The sequence below is a fragment of the Galeopterus variegatus genome, unplaced genomic scaffold (genome assembly GCF_000696425.1).
Source record: "Galeopterus variegatus unplaced genomic scaffold, G_variegatus-3.0.2 Scaffold5766, whole genome shotgun sequence".
Classification (NCBI taxonomy): Eukaryota; Metazoa; Chordata; class Mammalia; order Dermoptera; family Cynocephalidae; genus Galeopterus; species Galeopterus variegatus.
In genome coordinates this window covers 89,267-111,310 of record NW_007731877.1, presented here as the reverse complement: position 1 = coordinate 111,310, position 22,044 = coordinate 89,267, and the positions used below count along the sequence as shown (strand labels likewise).

Sequence of the window (22,044 nt, the reverse complement as noted above, 5' to 3'; positions counted from 1 at the left end):
CCATTTGTATATCTTCCTTAGAGAAATGCCTGCTTAGCTCTTTTGCCCATTTTTTAATTGGGTTGCTTGTTTTTTTCTTGTAAAGTTGTTTGAGTTCCTTGTATATTCTGGATATTAATCCTTTGTCAGATGTATATTTTGCAAATATTTTCTCTCACTCTGTTGGTTGTCTTTTAACTCTGTTAATTGTTTCTTTTGCTGTGCAGAAGCTCTTTAGTTTGATATGATCCCATTTGTTTATTTTTCCTTTGGTTGCCTGTGCTTTTGGGGTCGTATTCATGAAGTCTGTGTCCGGTCCTACTTCCTGAAGCCAGTCTCATAAATTTCTTTTCTTTATAAATTTCCCAGTCTGTGTTATTCTGTTATAGCAACAGAAAATGGACTAAAATACTTAACTAAATGTTTGTTGAATAACATTTACTCCTCGTACCTTGAAATGCCTATTGCAGGCTTCCAAAATACTTCTATTATTCATATCGATAACGTGAACAAAATTGGACTAAATTATCATTTATGCCCTGAGTAGTAGCTTGGTACCTTGAAAGAGTTTAATTTAGTTCACAAAGATAAACTGCTATCCCTAAGCAATTTTTTGTTTCCTTTTGTTTACTCAGGTTATGGTGCCTCTGTATGGACAAGATTTCTGATTAAGTTACTCTATTTGAATTTGTATTTACACTTCAAAACCAGCAACGTATATAGATGGGGTTAAGATTCCTTCCCCTTTCTTCCTTACATCCTTAATGTAACTAGTATATTTCTTTATTTCCTCTGATGAATCTGCCCTGTAATAGGTGATTAATATTACATGAGAATAAGACAGCATTTTTTTTGTTGTGATAAAATATACATAACAGTTCAGTAGTATTAACTACATTCACATAGTCGTGCAGTCATCACTAATGTCCATTTCCAGAAGTTTCATCTTCCCAAACTGATACACTGTATCCATTAAACAATAACTCTCCATTGCCCCCTCCCAAGCCCCTGGCAACCACCATTCAACTTTCAGAAACAGTATTTTTTACATTAAGATTTAGAAGACCAAGGAGGAAAAAGTATTTTTAAAGATTGCATTAAACAGAAACCTAAATATGATTTTATTACTTATTAATAAAATTTTCAGTCAACAAAAGTTTATCAATATGTAAGGTAGATGCTAAGCACTGTAGAGGATCCAAGGATAAGTAAATCAGTCTTTCTCCTAGACTAGAGCTCCTTACCTTTTTTGACTCTCAAGCCTTTTTTGAGAATTTGATGAAAGCTATGAATTCTCTCCAGGAAAATGTACTTATATATACAGAAACACTAATTTTATGTATATTTTCAGGAGATTTACAGTCATCAGGTTAATAGCCCCAGCTTTAGGAGATAGAGCAAAGTAAGGAGCAGGAGAGAGTGGCTGGTAAGAAAAGAACACAGATAGCTATAATCCAGAATATGAAAATTGCCACGTGAGAGATCTGAACCCTATGATATGGAGGTTCAAAGGAAGAAGGGTCTGTGAGTTTGAGGGGAATGTAAAACTACTCATGGAGATGGGACTTAAAGAATAAAAATGATTCTTGTAGCGCATTCAAGATAGCACCATACTTTGTTTTATATGCTTTTTTTTTTTTTTTTTTTTTTTGGGCATAAGGAGGAGAAAGCCAAAATAAAACTGCTACTGTTGTATAATTCTACTATAGAAACAACATATATTTCACTTCCCAAGTCTAATCTATTTAAAAAAGAAGTGGGGCCATTTACTAAAGATGCTTTTGAGAATACACAAACTTAGTTATTTCTAGACTGTGGAATTAAAATTAGTGTTTATCAGTACTTTCTAAATTCTCTATAATGAACATGTATATTTTTATAATTTTTAAAAGTTAATTAAAAAAAATTTCTTTAAGGATGGTAGATTTCTGCATGAAATGGTACCATGGTAGTTGCCTGTTGATGATAAACTGCCATTTAATGACAATCTTCCATACTTTAATTTTTGTGTTTAATTATCATAGGTGTTATATTATTCTTATTATCTTATATCTCAGAAGGGTTAAGTAACTTTCTCAAGATCACACAGTTACAGTATATCATAGCTAAGAGTCACATCAGTTCTGATTGAGTTTAAAGCTTATGCTCTTAACATCTGTGTCAAGCTGCCCTAATGTAAATCCCAACAACGTTTGACTCATTGATTTTCTGAGTTCAGTCCTAGTCCATTCAAATCATTTAGGTTGAAATCATTCTAATCTGGGTGATCCCTGATAAAAATAAATTTACCCATTAATATGCCTAAACCTCTGCACCCTTATGTGATGAATATCCAACCAATGTTCTGTATTGGTGCTTACTATATTCAGTAATTTTTTTGAGTCCTGCGAGATTGTTTTGGGCCTCTGTAACTCACACTTTCTGGGAAAGTTCTGGAGGCAGTCTAAAAGCAGTTTCCTTTGGCCTTTATGAGTAGAGCCCCAGGCAATTCTTTGGAAAACCAGTATTATCTTTGGGCTGATCCATATCAGTCTTGAGCATTTGGCTAGTTTCTTGACACACTGGCTCCCTTTATTGAATTGTAGCAGTCAGTGTTAGTGCATTCATATTGTGAGTTATTATGTCCATATTAAAATTGATAACAATGAAAAGACTAGATTTTCTATGGTGAACATGTATTAATTTTATAATTAGAAAAAAGGGCAAACAAAAATATCTACAAAAAAGGATGTGGGAGGGGAGTTTGGGATGGGAGGACCTGTAATTGTGCCTGTGTGTGTGTGTGCATTTGTTAAAATGTGTTTGTTAAGGGCTTAATGCCTGAGGTTTGGTTTTATTTAGGCCAATGTTATTTCACAACTAACATATCTAAGGAGATACCAAAATTGAACCAGCTTCCAGGATTTAGAGGGAATGACAACAACTGAAGAGTTGCTAGCCTGGCTGAATCATGGCTTTCATTAATTTACATAATTTGGAGTCATGTCTGCCCTTCAAGATTTAACTAAATTATCTGTCTCTAATTATAAACCTAATTTTCCTTTCCTTTATTATCATTGACTTTAGGACCCTTTTACGATACTCTGTGTTCTACCTCTCCTTATGTTCCATATCCCATAAAGCACATAAGCTCTTGAGACTCCCATTTGAGGCTCCCCGTGATTTGACTTCCTTCTTATTCTCACATAAACTCTTTCATGTAACCTGGGATCCCTCCCCCAAAATCCCTGTGTACTCACTGTCTCTCCTTCTTCCCTTTACTTTCCAGAGTCTCTGTCTTTACATACATTTGAATGTCTTTCCTCCCCAATCACTGGGTACCCAAATCCTGCATAACCTCTGAATGCTTTCTAGTTTAAATGTCTGCTCCATGCCATCTTCCTCAAACCCTCAGTTTGGAATCATTTCTCCCTGTTTGGAATTCACGTAGCATTTTATTTGGACCACTCCTATAGCACTTGTGATGTTCTTCATTCAAACCTGCATACCTGTGTTATCTTCCCTACCAGGCTTCCCTACCAGCCTCTGGAGGGCTAGGATCTGTTTCATTCATTTTTGTATTTCTCACAGTACCAAACTCATTGCCTTTATGTAACTACTCAGGAAATGTTGAATCAATGTATGAGTGTTTTTTTCTATGTATCTGTTGAAGGAAGCATTTCTTAAAAATATACATTTTATTTTACTCCCTCTCAAAGAGAAAAATACTTTCATTTTAGGTGTTTATTTATGTTATGTTTTTTACCATACTATATATAATATCCTTTTGGTCAGTTGATACCTTTTAGTATTCACTTTGTTTTAGTGTCTGGGGTAATAGTGTGCATTGGGCACTTACTGTTTGGTTGTGTGCAGGCTCTGTGTTAAATTATTAGTGAGAGTTGGTAGCATTGCTCCATCGTAAGATAAAAAGAAATTATCTTATGTACTTGCAGTAATGTTTAGCAAGGTGCTAACTACCTCTCTGACTCTTTATCCTTACCTGTGGAGCACTTGCCTATCCCATAGACTTGTAAGGATCAAATGAGGTAATGAATGTAAAAGTTCCATCTAAATGTGTGGTGTTTTTAGAAACTATTTGAACACTTTGTAAAAAGAGTTTTTTGGGGGGGAGGGGGTCATGAAATATGAATTAGAATCAGTTTTGCATTGCTCCAAGCCATGTTGAGAATAAAATTAAATGTTTTATACTTGGAAAGAGACATTCTTTTGGAAAATTCATAGAGGCAGACTCATACAAGCAAAAAGATCCTCTTTCTGAATGCTAATTAGCAACTCTTTATGTATTCCATTTTGTTCCATGGGATGGATGACAAGCTCATTATAACAAGAAACTTTAAAGAAAAAAATCATCCTCTTTGTGTTAAAAGTGTTGTATAGCAACAACAGAGATAAATGTGTTGACAGCAATATTAGTGGCTAATGATTTAAATTTGAGCTTACATGGACTACCAAATCATTACATAATACAGGTATAAACTAGAACCATACCTAGGAGTTGTAGTAATTGCTAGAGGGAATGAAGACAGGATAAAGGATGGGAGATAACCAGTTAGAGTCCTTGGATTTGTTTTTGTCTTATTGAACTTGCTAAGGGGAGAAGGCAGAGTTGTTAGTGATGGATCTATTTTATTATTTTTCTTCTCTTTTTGGTTAGCGATATAGTTTGCTGTGTGTTTGCTTATTGTTTGTTTAGCTCATAAATCAGTTGTTGCTATATACTGAATTGGGTAGATTCCAGGGTTGCAATCTGTTTTGTTTTTGTTTTTCTTAGTGCATACTGATGCACTCTTAGGAATTTTTGAACACTTAACAGCTTTTCCATAATAGAATGAGATTAATATTTCTTTGAGAAACATTATAATTTCCTTGACAATTTTGAAAATATATGTACTGTTCTGGTATTTTAATTCTAATAGATATTACCTAAAATATTTTTCTTTCTTCCTCTGCTATAATTGAAGTCTTCTATATGACTATCTGAAGACTGTCTTAATGTGATGTTAGCTCTTGGAATTAAGTGAAGAGTTTATGTATTTTGTTTTTCCAAAGACTGGAGAGTTTAAGTAACTTATTTATATTAAGGTGCTATATTAGTCAGGATCCTAGCAGGAAACATGTGACACATCTTAAAAGGAAACAACAAAACAGAGTTTAATAAAGGGACTAGTTACAGAGGTGTGGGCAGCATTAAGGAAACCAGCAAGAGATGATGAAGTACCCAGGGACTAGTGGCAGTAGAAGTTGTCCTGGAGACTGCTGGAGCTATTAAAAAGGGGCTGCCTGATGGAAGCCATGGCCACTGCCAGAACTACTGCAAGGTGGGAGGGAGTGGCATGCGAGGGAGGTAATGATACTGAAGTTTCTTTCTCCTTGCATAGTCTCATCTCCTCTTGGTACCTCTTAGTGGCAGATCCCCACTGGGAGCCAGAGGGCAAGGAAACTCAGATGATGCAGTGTACAGAAGCCAGCTGCTGGGACACTGATCAGGACAGAGAAGGGTGGAGAATGAATCTGGGCAGAGTTCGAGGGGGTCAGGGAGCAATAACCAACGCAGCACCTCTTCATGGTCATTATTATGACTGTGAATTAGTGGTTTAAGATAAATGAAATACAAACCAAAGGGACAGGATTTCTGCCTTCTAAAATTTGCAAGCTAATATAGACACCAGTAGTACAGACTAATTAGTGAAAATTCATATGATCACAAGGCAAAATTGTACTGTAATTAACTTATGAACAGAATATTTATATTGTAGATAAGCAGTGATTACCAGTATATTTTGTATAGTGGGGAGTAAAGGACAGAAGAGTTTCTTTTGTTAGGGAAGAAAGTTCCCCTTCACTTTATTAAGTAAAGGTTAGTGTACAACTGAAACTTTTGGAAATTGTTCTATAATACAAAGGACAAAGCTGAGTAGTTGAGAGGGCAGCCATTATGGTCTCTTCTTTGTTCTATCTTTCTCTTTCTTATAGGGAATGGCAAAAGAGGCACAGAAAACAGCCAGGCAGTTCTAGTGCGGGCCCTATTTGATCTCTTATCTCCTGGATAGGGAGAAGTTACTGTGTATGGTAGTGCAGTCAGCTAGTTAATATGCTGAATACCCATGGGCTCAAGAAAAGCTGCACTAAGTCTGGTGTTATACTATGATAATGAGGTGATGTCCTTTCTTCCTGTCTGGACCCTATAGATAGAAGGAAAGCCAGAGAGGACTTTCTGCTTCTCATTCGTTTAAATAAGATGGGGTAGGAATTTTATTTTATTTTATTTTTATTTATTTATTTATTTAATTAATTAATTAATTAATTAATTAATTAATTAATTAATTAATTAATTAATTAATTAATTAATTAATTAATTAATTAATTAATTAATTAATTAATTAATTAATTAATTAATTAATTAATTAATTAATTAATTAATTAATTAATTAATTAATTAATTAATTAATTAATTAATTAATTAATTAATTAATTAATTAATTAATTAATTAATTAATTAATTAATTAATTAATTAATTAATTAATTAATTAATTAATTAATTAATTAATTAATTAATTAATTAATTAATTAATTAATTAATTAATTAATTAATTAATTAATTAATTAATTAATTAATTAATTAATTAATTAATTAATTAATTAATTAATTAATTAATTAATTAATTAATTAATTAAATAAATAAATAAATAAAAATAAAATAAAATAAAATTCCTGTAGGAATTTTAAATTAAGCTACTGTAATATTTCAGTCATCGTTTAAAGTGAAAGGCATTTACTGCTTGTGCAAGATGTTGAGAATACTGCCACAGTGACTGAACTCCTATTCACTCATCAAAAATTCTTGAGAAAAAACTATACGTGTCCACCCTCATATTTTCCCTCTGTCAGCATCAGATCACTTGGCTTAATCAATTATTTCTTTTCTGGTAACACTCTTTAACTGCCAATTTGAACAGGGGTTTTTGTAATGTGAAAACCTATTGGGGATTGGAGGATCAGAAACTTGTTGTTGCTGTGTTAAATAAGTGAATAACCATAGGCCATTACTTGAAATAGTTTCCTTGATTATCTGGTATTTACTCTTAAAGGAATATAGTGATTTCACTTAGGTAAACTAAAATCTTTTAATTTTTCCAAATAACTATTTTTTGTCTTCTTAATTGTTTTCAAATTTACTAGAGTAATTATTTAAAGACATCTAATGCTAACTTCTTGGAAAACCATTGAAAACTCAAAGAAAAATATTTGGCTATTTGGATTTTAGTGCTATGTTTCTCCTACAGTTTTTCATTTTATAATGTCCTCAAACTGCAAAGCTAGAGACATGCTTGCACCTTAAAGGTTGAAGACTTAGGGCCAGCCCGGTGGCGCACTGGAGAGTGCGCCGCTTGGGAGCGCAGTGGCACTCCCGCCGAGGGTTCGGATCCCATGTGAAGACCAGTTCCCGCTCACTGGCTGGGCGCGGTGCGGGTGCAACACCGAGGGTTGCGATCCCGTTGCCGGTCCCCAGTACGGGCGCGACACCGAGGGTTGCAATCCCGTTACCGGTCAGTAAAAAAGACAAAAAGGAAAAAAAAAAGGTTGAAGACTTAGGTCATAGTTTTTCCTAGTATTAAGGGATATTAAATCTTCATTTATGTTTTTAATTTCTAGAATGGAATATTGTAAGAGACAGTCAGTTTTGGAATTCTTCCAGGTGCACTGTCTTTCCATGCAAATGTTGGGCAGAGTTATAATTAATGGATACTTGGCGAGAATTGCATTATGTAGAGTTATTCCTTTATTCATCAAATTATAAAAATTCTTTCCAAAATAAACTTGTTTTTTTGTTACACAAATTGTAACCAACTGTTAAAGACTAGAAACTGCATTTGGGATTTTATTTTTTAAGGCATTCCTGGTATTTCAGTCCAAAACTTCAGTCCTTGTTAGATTGGGAATCAAATTTATAAAATTAAGTATTATACCATTGGCTAATGAACAACAACATTTCCAGGTGGTCTTCTAGCCCGTGTTTAAATAGGAAGCTTCTCAGATAGTTCATTCAGTTTTGTAGCTTAAGAATTTCTGGACTTTCCTTTTATGATATGCCAGACAGCTAAAATTCCTTAATGTCTTGAAGTTCAGTAAATGGTATAATGACCAGTATGTAGTCAGGTTCATATTAAAAACTACTTTTAAATCCACTAAACATTTATATGTAGAAAAAGTACAAGTCCCACAATCTAAAAAGTTTTTGCACTTGGTCATAGATGTTAAAAATGTGATCAGGATCTGAGGTATGGTTCTGAAGAATGTCTTTGCATATTAAATATGACAGTATTTGGAAATAGACTGAAGCTTTTCCTCTATTTCCTGAAATATGCCTGTTTAAATAAAGTTAGGGTTATCAGACAATAACAATTCTCCTCTCTGGAGTTTCTTTTAGAGAAGGAATGTGTATAAAAAGGAATGTGTTCCATTATTAAACAAACAGCCGTTGGTAGTGGCTCACTGCAGTCACGGGCAGGCTGAGCTATACATGCATCTAACAGAATTTGAAATGCAAAATATTAAATCTTAGAGTTCAGCATGAACAGAAACAGAAGAGCAAAAGAGCTTTCTGAATAGTAGAGACATACGTGTACAACAAGTAGGCTCCCCGAAGTATTTGCTGATCAGCATAAAGATGGATTCAGGATTGGAAAGAAGCAAGGATTTTATCTTAACTTCACCAGAGACATCAGAAGAGGATTGGAGAGATGACAATAAGAGAGAGAAAAAGAGAGAGAGAACATGAACACATGATAGAACTGCCTGGTTCTACTTAAGCTCTTTAAAATCTGTGGAAACCTCACTCGTCTCCATTGGTTCCTTAGTGAACTTAGCGTGGATAGCCGTGGTTAATTCTTCGTAGCGTCATTAAGGTGCAGTGACTGGAAGCCCATTACCTGTTGACTCCATTATATTGAAGAACCAATCTTTGTCCCTAAACAGCAGATATATATCCAGATTCCTTTGATGAACTTGAATTCTTACAGTTCCAAAGTGCACACACTCTCTCTCACCAGAAACTTCGAATTACTGTAGTTTTCAGTATTTATCGTGTTTGATAATTCCTTTTGGCAGCAATTGACATAATCTCCTAAAGCAAAATTCATTTCTGAGATTGATCTTTAAATTAACAAAACATATCCCCTTCATGACTGTAGTCAATTCTCTACTCTGTTGAAAGCAGAGTCTAAACCAGTGACTCATCCAAGAATTATTTATATTTTCTGTTGAAATGTAGTCTGTATGTTTGAGGTGAATTTACCTTTTAAATCATTTTTTTTTTTTTAAAAAACTGGCCATCCCTATTTAGGGATCCGAACCCATGGCCTTGGTGTTATCAGCACCACACTCTCCCAAGTGAGCCACAGGCCAGCCCTAAATCACGTTTTACTTAAGCTGATTGATATTAGTGAGCATTTCTTGATCTTATAGCAAATAATGTTTATAATTCAGGAAGTTTGGGGGTAAGAGATGAGGAAGACAGGTGAGAGCTAAAATATACCAAAGCCAATCTACTTTATAGTTCATAAAAAATTATAAATATATTTGGCATTGTTTATGTTAAGCCAGCAGAAATTGAGTGATTATTTTCTTTTGCTACAAATGTATCTCCAAATAAATCAATGAGAATCAGCAGCACTAAATATTAAGAGCACTGTGAACATTAAGAATAGCAGTTAATTTTTTTTAAAGTCATAGTTGACTTTACAATTCTTGAGCATATCAATATAAGGTGCAGCATTATTCCTCCAGGTATAATTCCAAGCAGGTTTTGTTGTACGTGTTTTTTACATTACAACACTAAAGTTCCCGGTCAACTATGGGAATTAGATATAATCTAGGCCCTGGAGACTAGAATGCATAGTTGAGTAGTTCCACACTGATATAATTATGATCAGCCTAATATCTGGAATAATCAGTTTTAAATGTTTCACTTCTCTGAATTCTGAACCAATCCAGATATGCAGTTATAAATAGATTTTCCTCTTAATAGTCTGGAGAATTAACAATTAAGACAATACTCTAAATAATTATTTTGTAAAATGTTTATATATTTGCCAGAGTCTGCCAGACAGTTAACCTTTTATAGTAAATCTCAGCTGATAAAAAATGTTCTAAAAAGATCACAAGTTGGGAAATAGCATTTAAACAATATTATTTCATTGTTTGGACTTAGACATTTACTCTAGAAAATGGATAGAGAATTCTCTATGGGATTCTTGAGATAGCCATTTTACCCCCAGAAAATAATTTCATTTATTATAAACTAAACATTCTTTTTGCTGCTGCTGACATTTCCTTATGGTCAGTAGAGGGAGCACAAGTTTTCTAACAAGCTCTCCATCGCAAAACTGAAGTGTCATCAGTGATGGTATAAAGGGAGAAAATTCTAGACCAGTTCATATTAGTTCATGTTTCATGAGCCATGAGAAAAATTACAATTTACCTTGTACAAAGCTGAAAACCATAAAGATAAAATGTATGATCAGGTTTTGAAGACTGCATTTCAAGCTGAGAGATATATTAACAAGACATAGTTCCTTTAAAATTTAAAAATCTGGGTTTAAATGCATAGATTGGGTAGGATTCAATTTTACTGGAGGTTTCTTTTTTTGTACTTTATTTTCTTATAAATTCTAAGGGTCATTACAGGGCTGTCTGAAATGATTATTTATATGACGTACAATGGTCCCTGACTTAGGATGGCTCAACTTTATGACAGTATGAAAGTGATAAGCATTCTGTAGAACCATACTTTAAATTTTTATCTTTTTCTGGGCTAGTGGTATGTGGTATGATACTCTGTCAAGATGCCGAACTGTAGGCTAATGTAAGAGTTCTGAGCACATTTCAGATAGGCAAAGCTAAGCTATGATGTTCGGTAGGTTAGGTGTTTTCAGTGCATTTTCGACTTACAATTCTTTCATCTTATGATGAGTTTATCAGGATGTAACCACATCATACGTTAAGGAGCATCCATTTTTGTAGAACAAAAGAAGTAGTGATTTATGTGTGGACCAGTTATGTTTCTGTATTCTTCAAAAAGGAATAGAATTTTTTTTTTTTTTAGGACAGTATCCTAAAGGCTGATTGTATTGTGATTAAGGACTTGGTCATTAATTAAGAATATACATTTCAGCAAAAAAAAAAAACTTATACTAAAATATCTCACATAAATGTGGCTAGTAGAACCTTTGGAATATTTACATGTTTTGTGAGCATTTGATAGGACATGGAAGATGATAGTCCTTGTCAAAAAGTTATTTTATGTTTGAATGGTGCCATTCATAATACTCTACAAAGAAACTCAGATAGCATGTATGCTTATTTGTGATACTTTGTTAAGGGTAAGAACAAAGGTTAATAGAAAACCACGTCACTTAAATCTCTCTCTCTGGGATCTTTAGCTATCAAAATAATGTCCCTGACCATTTTATAACATGTTCACATTCTCTCTCTCTCTTTTTTTTTTAAATGGAACAGCTCTGTAAGTTAAATAGGACCAATGGAAATAGGTTCATTTTATAGAGGAGTTAACTGAGATGCATTGAGATTTAGTGAGTTATTCAAGGTGGTATAGTACATTAACACAGTCAACAAAACCAAAATCCAGAGCTCTTGACTCGTAATTCAAGGAGTTACCAACTAAAAGTTTATGCTGTAATAATCTAGGCTAGGTGATTCTGAAAAATATAGGAAAATTGTTTAAATCACTGATCTTTTGTTAAATGCCTATTTTGTGCAAAGTATTGTGTCATTAGTTTTGTTTGATAAAAAGATGAGAAAATCATAACGACCCTTGAAAAGCTATATTGTATAGTGTTGATACACATAGTAGACAGAGTATTTAAAACAGTAACATGTTTATATCATTTGAAAGCTAAGGGTACTTTTCAGAGCCAATACAACAGAGAATGTCCTATATATACTAATATATAGTTAGGGAGAAGATTTGGAGGAACTAGCCAATGAGGTTCCCTGTTTATTTATGAAGAGAATAGCTCTGAGATTGAGGGTCTATATACTTCTTGGAGAAGGGAGCATTTCACATTCACTTAAATAAGATTACTGGGGCAGTCAGGTTGGGCAGGGGTGGTTTTGGAAACTGTAGTTAAGAGGGAATGCTAAATCATATAATCATAGATGAAACCTTGGAGACTATCTGGTGGAGTAGTTTCATAGCTAAGGAAACTGAGATCCACAGTGATTCTGAGTTATTTGCCGAAGATTATTCATACAGCTACCTGAGGCCAGAGCTGGAATTAGATCTCTTCCAAATGACTGGATATGAAAAAACAGTAAAACAGATTGATAACAGACTCTACAAAGTGGAATATTGTAGAAATATATTGGATGTGTATAGAAAAGTATAATTTTTGCAGAGATGAGATTTCTATCAGTCTTTGAAAGAAGGGAAAGAGGACTGTTGACTAATTTCTGGTTTCTTGGGCAGAGTAAATCAAAATAGAAGGATGTAGCAATCCATGGAACAGTTTGGAAAGTAGGATGAGGTGCCTGATAGCATGTAGGAAAATGTTCTTCCCAGCAATTTCTGAGGCATTTTATTAATAACAGTACTAAACATAGTGATGATGATGATGTTATCATTAACAATAGCAACAGCTATCATTTACTGAATGTTAGGCCTCATGTCAAGCTTCTGTGTACAGTAGTTTATTTAATTATTTCAACCCTGTGACCTAAATATTACTATGCCATTTGATAGATGGAGAACTGAAACTCAGATTGGTTAAGTCATTACCTAGTCACCAAGGTAGTCAGCTGTGGAATCAAAATTTGAATCCTGATCTGTTTGAATTCTAAAGTTAGGGTATCTCAAAGTTGAGTAATGAATAGACCCTCCTTCTAAAGGAAAAATAATCTCATGCTCCCATACCCCATATTAACTTATTTTTACTATAAGGTCACTTACAGTGTTATAATTTATAAATATAAATTCATTTATAGCTCTTATGTAATTTAAAAAAATCAATAAAATTGAAATTAATGACTAATGTGAAAGAAGAAGTTTTTGCTGAAATGAAAATGCTGATTGCAATATGAATTTGTAGCTAACGACTATTGCACAGGTTCTTTTGAGTTCGGCATGCCTATATTGCCATGAGCTTTGTGATAACTTAGCTCTCCCACCACTTTTCTCTGTTCTAATTCTTCAAAATATCCCTTCAAACAATACTCTCTAGTATGATTTCACCTTCACTTGGTGTAATCAGTCATTTATTGTTAATCATGCACGTGTTTATATTAGCCGTGACAGAGACTGCCACTTGGTACCATTTTAACAGTTTGGGACTCTGAAATGTCATGGCATTGTGTACTTAGAAAGTGATGGCTAGTCATGTGATTTATAATATGTTTATGTCAATTATTTTTCAGATTATCATCTAGAAGTGACCACAAAATTTAAGAAATTCACAGACTCTGCCAGTCATAACCAGGCCTTTGTTGTTTCCACTTAAAAAAAAAAAAGTCATTCTACACTTTCTCTCAAAGCACTACGCCCTAGTACCATCTGGTTTCTGTAGGGTAGTCGTGGAGATCCAGGAAAGCCACCTCCTTCATTCACTTCAGTGCCACCTTAGTTCAGGCCACTACCATTTTGTATCTGAATTTCTGCCACAGCCCTATTTTACCCCACCAAACTGTTCTCCACCGTGTAAGTTCTATTTTGAATATAAACTTTTAGGACTCAACTTAGGAACCATCCTTTTCTGAAAAATTTCCCCTATTGCTTCTTAACTCTTGCTTCCCCACATTTGTCATACTTCACCATCCTGCCTTCTTGAATTTGCTTTCCTTCATTTTCCTCCTTTATAATTCTGTAACACCCTGTGCATAATTCTGTTCTAATGCTTATTAGCACATTTTGTTGTACTCCTTGATTTTTTGGTCTCCAAAGTAAATTATTAAATTCTTGAAAGTAAGGCGTGCCTTGTGCATCTATCTAGCTACATTGCCTGAATGAGTAGAAAGTTCCAGTGATATAGCCGTGATCCTGAGTCACTGATCAGTCAGTTGTGATTTTAGAAGTGAGGAGTGAAATGTAGGCAAGAGCAAAGTAGACATTTGCTTGCCTTTCTCAATCATTTATATAAAATTTATATGAATTACTTAAATAGTTAATGTAGTAGACCGTTTGAGCATGTAAGCGACATAATGTTGGATGGAGATAATATCTCCATAAAGAATTAAAAGATAGCATCATTTTATTTATCTTTTGGTTAGGTGCTGTGATTGTCTCCACACCTCAGGACATTGCATTGATGGACGCTCACAAAGGTGCCGAGATGTTTCGAAAAGTCAACGTGCCTGTAAGCATTTACAGCTTCAGTATTGAAAGATTTGAAATTCTTCTAACTGAAGAAGCAAGTCATTGAAATATACAATCCAAGTTTTAAATTTATTCCTGTGTGGAACTCTTTATGAAATTCCTAGTTCATCTTTATGGTTACTTTAAAAACATACTTATAGGTGCAAACGTGTACATGTTATATTAATCAGAAGAATTCTAAAACATCCTTCAGGTATGAGTTTTTTGAAGAAGTACTACCTCTCTCAGATAATTGCAGCCATCACTGACAAAGTAAATAAATAAATAAGAGTGTTTTAGGAAATTACTTAGATAGAATTGGATAGATCACTTGTGGGAAAACAGGTGAAAAAAAGATTACTTTTTCCCTTCTGTCTCCTACAGTTTAACCCATAGCCCGTGGTCTTTAGGAGGTATTTCAGGATTTTCCACTAAATGTGGCAAAATAAAAAAAAGTTAAAAATATAATGAAAATAGAGAAAGAATAATTAAAATCAGATGGAGTCAGAAGTGAAGTCAGTAAACAAATTGTATGCTCTTAAGGAACTTAAATACATGATAGAGGTATACCATGAATTTTCTAGCAGCCAAAGAGAAAGAAACATGGTAATGTTATAAAACTGTTCATTTCTACAAGGTTAAAAAAAGAGCTGGATGCTCAAGAGGAACAGAGCTGAGACCAGAGAGACATATCCCCTCTAGATTCTCGGAAAGAAGAAGCTGTATGTTATTATTGCCTTCTTCACAGTAAATAGAGGGTTCTTCTTTCTAGTGTGCCTCAACCAAAGCAAATGGGATTGTGCCTGAGTACAGTTTAGAGCAAGCATTTCAGTACAGGCCAACATGAGGCTTCTATCTGTGTGGCTCTCTAGTAGCCTTGCCTAATTTGAGAATAGATTTTAGAGCGTATAGAGCAGAGCTTTTTAAACTTCAGCCTGTAGATTAGCTTCAGGGTTCTCGTGATTCTGTCTCCCTTACCTCCCCCACCCCTAAATATATGCTCAGTGTGTGTTTGGTTTTGGTATGGAAAGAATGAATAACTTTCATCAGATTCTTCAATGAGACCATGACACAGGATCAGATCCAATAATGTATTAGAATGAATGAATTCTCAAGGAAGCATTCATAAATGTTTATTTCTCAAAGGAGCTTCTGAAAAGTATAAAATAGCATAGTAGTGGTGTCAAGGTGATTCTCCTCAATAAGTACCTCCTCTCCCTTGCCAGTTAGCATTGACAAGCTGTGGAGCTCTGGGTTGCAGAGCTCTTGGGAAAATTGAGAAGCCTGATAAGGAAGACACCTGCGTTCTTACCTTCCAGGTGATCTGAGGTTATTTTCACTAGCAGGGGTAAACACTGTAATCAAGTAGTTTAGGGCCAGTGTTCTATGTTGTGAACTTTAGCTTGGAAAATTTTTAAAGCAGTGATAACCGAATGCACACCTCAGACAGAAAATTGTCTCTTTAAAGCACTTAGTCTAAGCAATGTGACTTTCTATTGTGCCCTGTAAGATAAACTAGATACAAGTAATGCTTACCCAGATAACTAAATAAGGTTACTTAGATATTGGATTTTAAAATATAAATCAGCAACAAGTTAGAGAGAGGGTTGTCTACCAAAAATTATGACATGGAGTTAACAAGTTATCTGTAATCATTTTGGGGGGCAGAAATTAGATAACAGGGCCAATGATCTGTTAAGACCACTTCAAGGTCAAGATAATAGCCATTCTATCTGCATAAAAGTGAATGTTGAACTTCTCATTCTGTAAGGGGAAGATGGAGGCATATGAGTATGTCTAGCTCACTCAAAAGCCTCATGAAATCCCTGAGGGAAAAGTTTTAAAAAGAGCAGGAGCCAAACCTTTTTCTTATCTCATCCCTCCCACTCCCCAATAAATGATCATCTTTATACCAACAGACCATTTCAACTGATGATGTGATTTGAGATGACTATGGCTATGGGGCAGGTCCCACATAGATTTTGCTAGTTGGGAGTCTGATGACCACAGTTAAGAAATTCATCATATATACCTTTCAGTTCTTATGTTATTTTCACTTACCTGGAGCCCTTGACACTGCCTTATAAATAGACAGTCAGTCTCATATTCTTCTGACAAATTTTTCTCTAGATTCTAAGAAAGAGGGTGGGATAGATAATCCTTATATAACAGAGTGGAAGAGAGATGGTCACTAAGTCTAGCCTAGGCTATAGCTTGGTGGATGCCACTGGAGGACAGAAGTTGAGGATATTAGCAAGGAAGTATCAGGAAGAACTATTTCAAGTGAAGTATTGTAGACTCCATAAGGCTCATAGACTACTTCAGGGATTAGCTAGGGGGCAAAAGAGCTGTTTGGAATCAGAACTTTAATGCTGGAGTTTAAGTTTGCTGAGTTGGAGCAATTCTGGGTCATGACAAAGTCCAGAATGTGTTAATGGATGTGGATTGGAAATGAAAGTCATTGGAACTGTGTAATCCCTCCAAGTTGGAATTAATAGTTCCTTCCTCTGGCTATTTGGACATCTTGTATCTTTATTATAACCCTCCTTTTTCACCCTTATGTTTTAACGATTTACCCTCTAAACTGCAAAAAAATTTTAAGGAGGTAGAATATCTTAATCATCTCTTAAACCTGCAAAGCAAGATAGATGTTCAGTAATGCTTGCAAGTGAATGACTGAGAACTTTTCCACCATGGACAGCCATGGTGCAGCTACATCATAAAGGGGGTGGGTCTCAGCTGTAAGTGGGAAGTGGATTTGATGACCTCTGAGATCCCTCTGGCTCTTTCTTAAGAGCCTCAGAGTCTAAGTAATGGTAAAGTGTTTGAAATTAGAAAGTGTTCCATAAATGCAAAGGAGATGTTATGGTTTGTTTATACCACTTTATTACATTTTTTTTTCCCCTTGGTTTTTAGTCTTGCTGTGTTTCCCCCTTCTGAAGTGCATTAGTTACCATAGAAACAATGATGTCATTGGAATTCATTGGTATGGACAGAGTTTAGTAATGTCTGCAAGAATATTTTGAAGTTAATTTAAATGATTTCTTAACACTCAAGGCTAAGATAGGAGAAGGAAGGAGAGAGGTGAACTATTAAATTCTATGTTTTCTTCCTGAATTGATATCAACTATGCCAAATTCTTGATTATCTCAGTATTTGTAGGTAGACTTTTTAAAAAGTAATAATAATGATGAGTAATTTATGTGTTGCGTTATTCTCATCCATTTCTGTTGCCTTCTTATACAAGAGCATCCCATTCCCAGGCACCCAGATTTGGAGCCCTTCCCCTACCGTTTGAACTTTTGGAGTCACAGGGATTCCACTATCTAGCCCTTCCTTCTTTGGTAATCTTCCTCCCAGCTCCTGAAAAGTATATTAAAGTATATATTTCTCTGTTTCCTTCTGCACATAAGGCTTCACTTTGTTAATTTGAATTCAGAAAATAGCTATTTATTTATTCCACAAATATATATTTAGTGATACTGAGTGCCTTCTATAAGCAAAGTACTATGATAAGCTTCCACTGGTGATTAAAAAAAAAAAAAAAAAAAGGAGGATGAAGCCTCTTTCCTCAAGTACTTGATCATCCTGTAGACTAACTCCATTATGATACAGGGGTCCTAAATTCTGAGGGGCATGAAAACGCTTTCTCCTGGGGCTATCAATGACAACTTCTTGGAAAACCCATGACTTTTTTTTTTGTTTATGTCCCTATAATTTTGCACATTTTGTTTATGTCCCTATAACTTTGCCTGATAAGCCTTTGTCTGCTAAAGTAACTCATATTCATTTTTCAAATCTCTGCTCAGGCATTACTTTCTAAAGGAAGCTTTTCTCAATCTTCCAGGAAAAGTTAGTAATCCTTTCTCTGAACTACTTGTACATATATCTAGTTGGCTCTTCTCCCACTACAGGTTTTACCTATCACTTTCCAGAGAAGAATGTGAGTTCCTGGATGGCAAGAAAACATGCCTTAATCATCCTTAAATGCTGAGTAAGCTGGCACATAGCAGGCATGATAAATATGTTGATCTGGGGTGTAATGCCATCCACAATCTGCTGTTCCCTTTCCCCCCAGCTCATAGGCTGCTCTGCCTTGCATTCTCTCTTCCACAGCCAAACTAGTCTTCTTCCACTGCTTTGAGGTTTGCACATACTGTTTCTCTCCTCGGGACCCTTGGCATGCTTGCTGTTTCCCAACCTGAGCACATTTTACCCTCACTTTTCACCTGGTAGCTCCTTTTTATTCTTTGGCACTCAGATTAGACAAGTGGCTCTTTCTCTGGGAGTCTTGCCTTAGCCATATAATTTAGGTATGCTCTTTCTATTTTATGATCCAATTATATTCTGTTTCCCTTCTTGTAACTGTTTTCACATTTGTTGATACTTTCATATTTACATTACCATACTGTCAGCTCTGTGAGTGCAGGGACCACCTGCCCCCTCTACCTAGAACATGTAGGTGCTCATTAAATATATATGAATGAATGAATGAATGAATGGGGTAGAATTTTCATAGGGACTGAGGAGGGACAGAATTCAATCTGAAAAAGATGAGATAAGCACAAGTTGTATTCAGGTTTGTTCAGTTTGTCTGTAGTTGAGGTAATATGTATGGGGGTGTCTATGCTAGGGCTAGGTTTGATATAGCCTTAAACACCAGGCTAAGGAATTTGAACTTTCTTCATAAGATTCTAAGAGGAGTCCATAAAGAATTCTGGATAAGAAGTAAACATAATTAAAATGGAGCTTTTAAAAGTATTAATTCGGTAGACATGAATAGAAAGGATGGGAGCCAGGAAAACATGGAGGCAATAAGGAAGCGTTTGCAATGGACACAGTTATTTACACCACAGGTTGTGACCCACCAATGGGTCATGAAATCAATACAGTGAGAAATGTGACCTAAGTTTTTAGACAGTATCAGGGTAAATTGCTCTTAGGAAGAGAAAATCTTTTTTTTTCCTTTTTGTCTTTTTTTACTGACTGGTAATGGGATCGCAACCCTCAGTGTCGCGCCCGTACCGGGGACCAGCAACGGGATCGCAACCCTCGGTGTTGCGCCCACACCGCACTCAGCCAGTGAGCGGGAACCGGTCTCCACATGGGATCCGAACCCTCGGCGGGAGCGCCGCCGTGCTCCCAAGCGGCACACTCTCCAGTGCACCACCGGGCCGGCCCTTAGGAAGAGAAAATCTTATTTAGTAAAGATTTGGTGTCAGTTATAGACACACATACATGTATATTTGTATTGGATCAAGGTGTAAAATATTTCTCATATCAGTAATACAGTTAACAAAGTTGGAAAAACAGTGGTGTAGGTGTTAGGCAGTAAGTGTCTGATTTAGAATAATGACAGTGAAAATTTAAAGGGGAATGCATGTAATTGACATTTTGAAGGAAGAAATGGCAAGCTTGGCAATTGATTGCATAGGGTAGGGAGGTTGGACAAGGCAGAAATCAAAGGAATTTTTAGAGTTATGCTGCCGCTAGTAATTCTACCAGAAGCTGATTTTTTGCTCAGGATGACAGTGAACTAGAAATAAGAGGTTAGGTACTCAGTCACAAATCCCTGCCCTTATTCTCTATGAGGGTTGTGATTTAATACTGTTTGTCAAGGAAGAGACTGGTAGAGAAAATGATTTGATGCTGGCCTTTTTAGCACTATTGACATCATGGAGAAGCAGACTTCTTATCATCTGTATGTTTGTAGCCTCTTATACACAGATTTTTTTTTTTTTTTTTTTTTGGCACGTATAGAGCTATATTCTTTTTTTTTTTTTTTTTGTCTTTTTTCCGTGTCCGGCAACGGATCACAACCCTCAGTGTTGCTCCCGCGCCTCGCTCAGCCAGTGAGCGGGAACTGGTCTGTATGTGGGATCCGAACCCTCGGGCGGGAGCGCCGCCACGCTTCCCAAGCGGCGCACTATCCAGTGCGCCACCGGGCCGGCCCAGAGCTATATTCTTTAATATTCTTTTGTGGTTACAGATTAAATTACTTTCCAAAGGCATTTTATATAGTGGTAAAGAGCATAGCTCAGGAGTCTGCATTGTAGGGTTCAGATCTCAGCTCTGTCACTTTGTAACTGTATGATCTGAGTGATTTACTTATTCTGTGCCTCAATTTTCTTATTCATAATATGGATATTGTAGTAGGATTTCCTTCAGGGGGTTGAGATGAGAAATAAATGAGATAATGCACATGAATGGCTTAGTGCAGTTTTTGGCACAATCTAAACACTCACTATTAATGTAATATAATATAATTAATGTCATTTATAATTTTTAGAAGGTTATCATGAAACAGATAAGTTTATCATTCACAGAGTTTATATATGTGGCCTAGGTACTTTTACTAGTCTCTTTATTTGCTGATAAAAATTTCAGTAAGAAATTTTAAAAAGTGAGCACTGTCTTTGAGATTTCCTCCTTTGAGTATTTTAGTTGAGCCTAAACCATTCTCTTTATATAGATTTATTAAACTGCTAAAGTTATTTACAGTCTAAAATTCTGCATTGTTTTAAAATTTACATTATTTAAAGTAGGCTAATTGCTGTCACAAATAGACCCCAAAATATATAATGATGCAAGTACAATAGAAGTTTATTTCTTGTTCATGTAACAGTACTAGTAGATGAACAGGTAAGCAGGGTGGCCTTCTTCCGTGCAGTCATTTAGGCTGTTAGAGCCTCTGTCATTTTCAAATGTGACTTACAAGGTTACCCTTGGGGCGATCTTCATTCTAGCTCATTCTAGCCAGCCAGAAGGGAATGACAGTACAGAGACATGTATGTGGGAGATTTTTATGGGTCGGGCCTGGATGTGGTACACATACTTCTACTCATATTCTGCTAGTTAACAGTCACATGACCACATGTCACATTTCTCAAGGAGCCCAAGAAATGTAGGTTAGTTGTGTGCCAAGGAAGATGAGACCATGGGTTTTTTTTTTTTTTTAAGATGACCGGTGAGGGGATCTTAACTCTTGACTTGGTGTTGTCAGCACCACGCTCTCCCAAGTGAGCTAACCGGCCATCCCTATATAGGGATCCAAACCTGTGGCCTAGGTGTTATCAGCACCACACTCTCCCAAGTGAGCCACAGGCTGGCCCAGGACCATGGATTTTGATGAGTAGTCGATGCCACAGTTGACCTGGCAACAAATATATAGATTAAAGCCTCATGCTGGTCACTGGACTTATTTCTGAATAAATAATTCTGAAAATTCAGACTTGCAAATAGTTATTTATTTTATGAAAGAGAGAGAGAAATTTTACTTTTCCTGCTAAAAACAAAGAAACAAGAAATCCTATTGTACTATTGAGCTTTTTAGTATTTATTTGTGAAAGTTAATGATTATATTGTTTTATAAGAAAAATCGGATAATTGCCGCACCTAAAGTAGATGATTCTTGTGAATGTTTTCTTTGCATTTTCCATAGTTTTCCATTTTCATTAACAAAGACTGTACAAGTTGTTATGTGGAACCCCTTCTTGGTGATGGGGATCACAATTGTGGTTTATTGTTTTACTTGCAAAGTAAGCATTTATGGCAGTAGTTTAATCATTTGGACCAAGAGTTCACATCCTCAGCTTTTTTTTTTTTTTTTTTCCTTTTTGTCTTTTTTTTCGTGTCCGGCAATGGATCGCAACCCTCAGTGTCGCGCCCATACCAGACCGGGACCGGGACTGGCAA

The 22,044-nt window shown here is 35.5% G+C and overlaps 1 protein-coding gene across 2 annotated transcripts in view; it reads left to right on the top strand.

Annotated features, from left to right (window-relative positions):
* LOC103605367 (iron-sulfur protein NUBPL) overlaps positions 1 to 22,044 on the top strand; it is a 56,819-nt gene that overhangs the window by 3,308 nt on the left and 31,467 nt on the right. For both annotated transcript variants that reach the window (XR_551787.1, XM_008589939.1), the window contains exon 2: positions 14,265 to 14,350. Coding sequence is in view for 1 of the 2 variants with exons in the window: in XM_008589939.1 (XP_008588161.1) it covers positions 14,265 to 14,350 (86 nt within the window). In the remaining variant the exon portion in view is untranslated. The remainder of the gene's footprint in view (positions 1 to 14,264; positions 14,351 to 22,044) is intronic.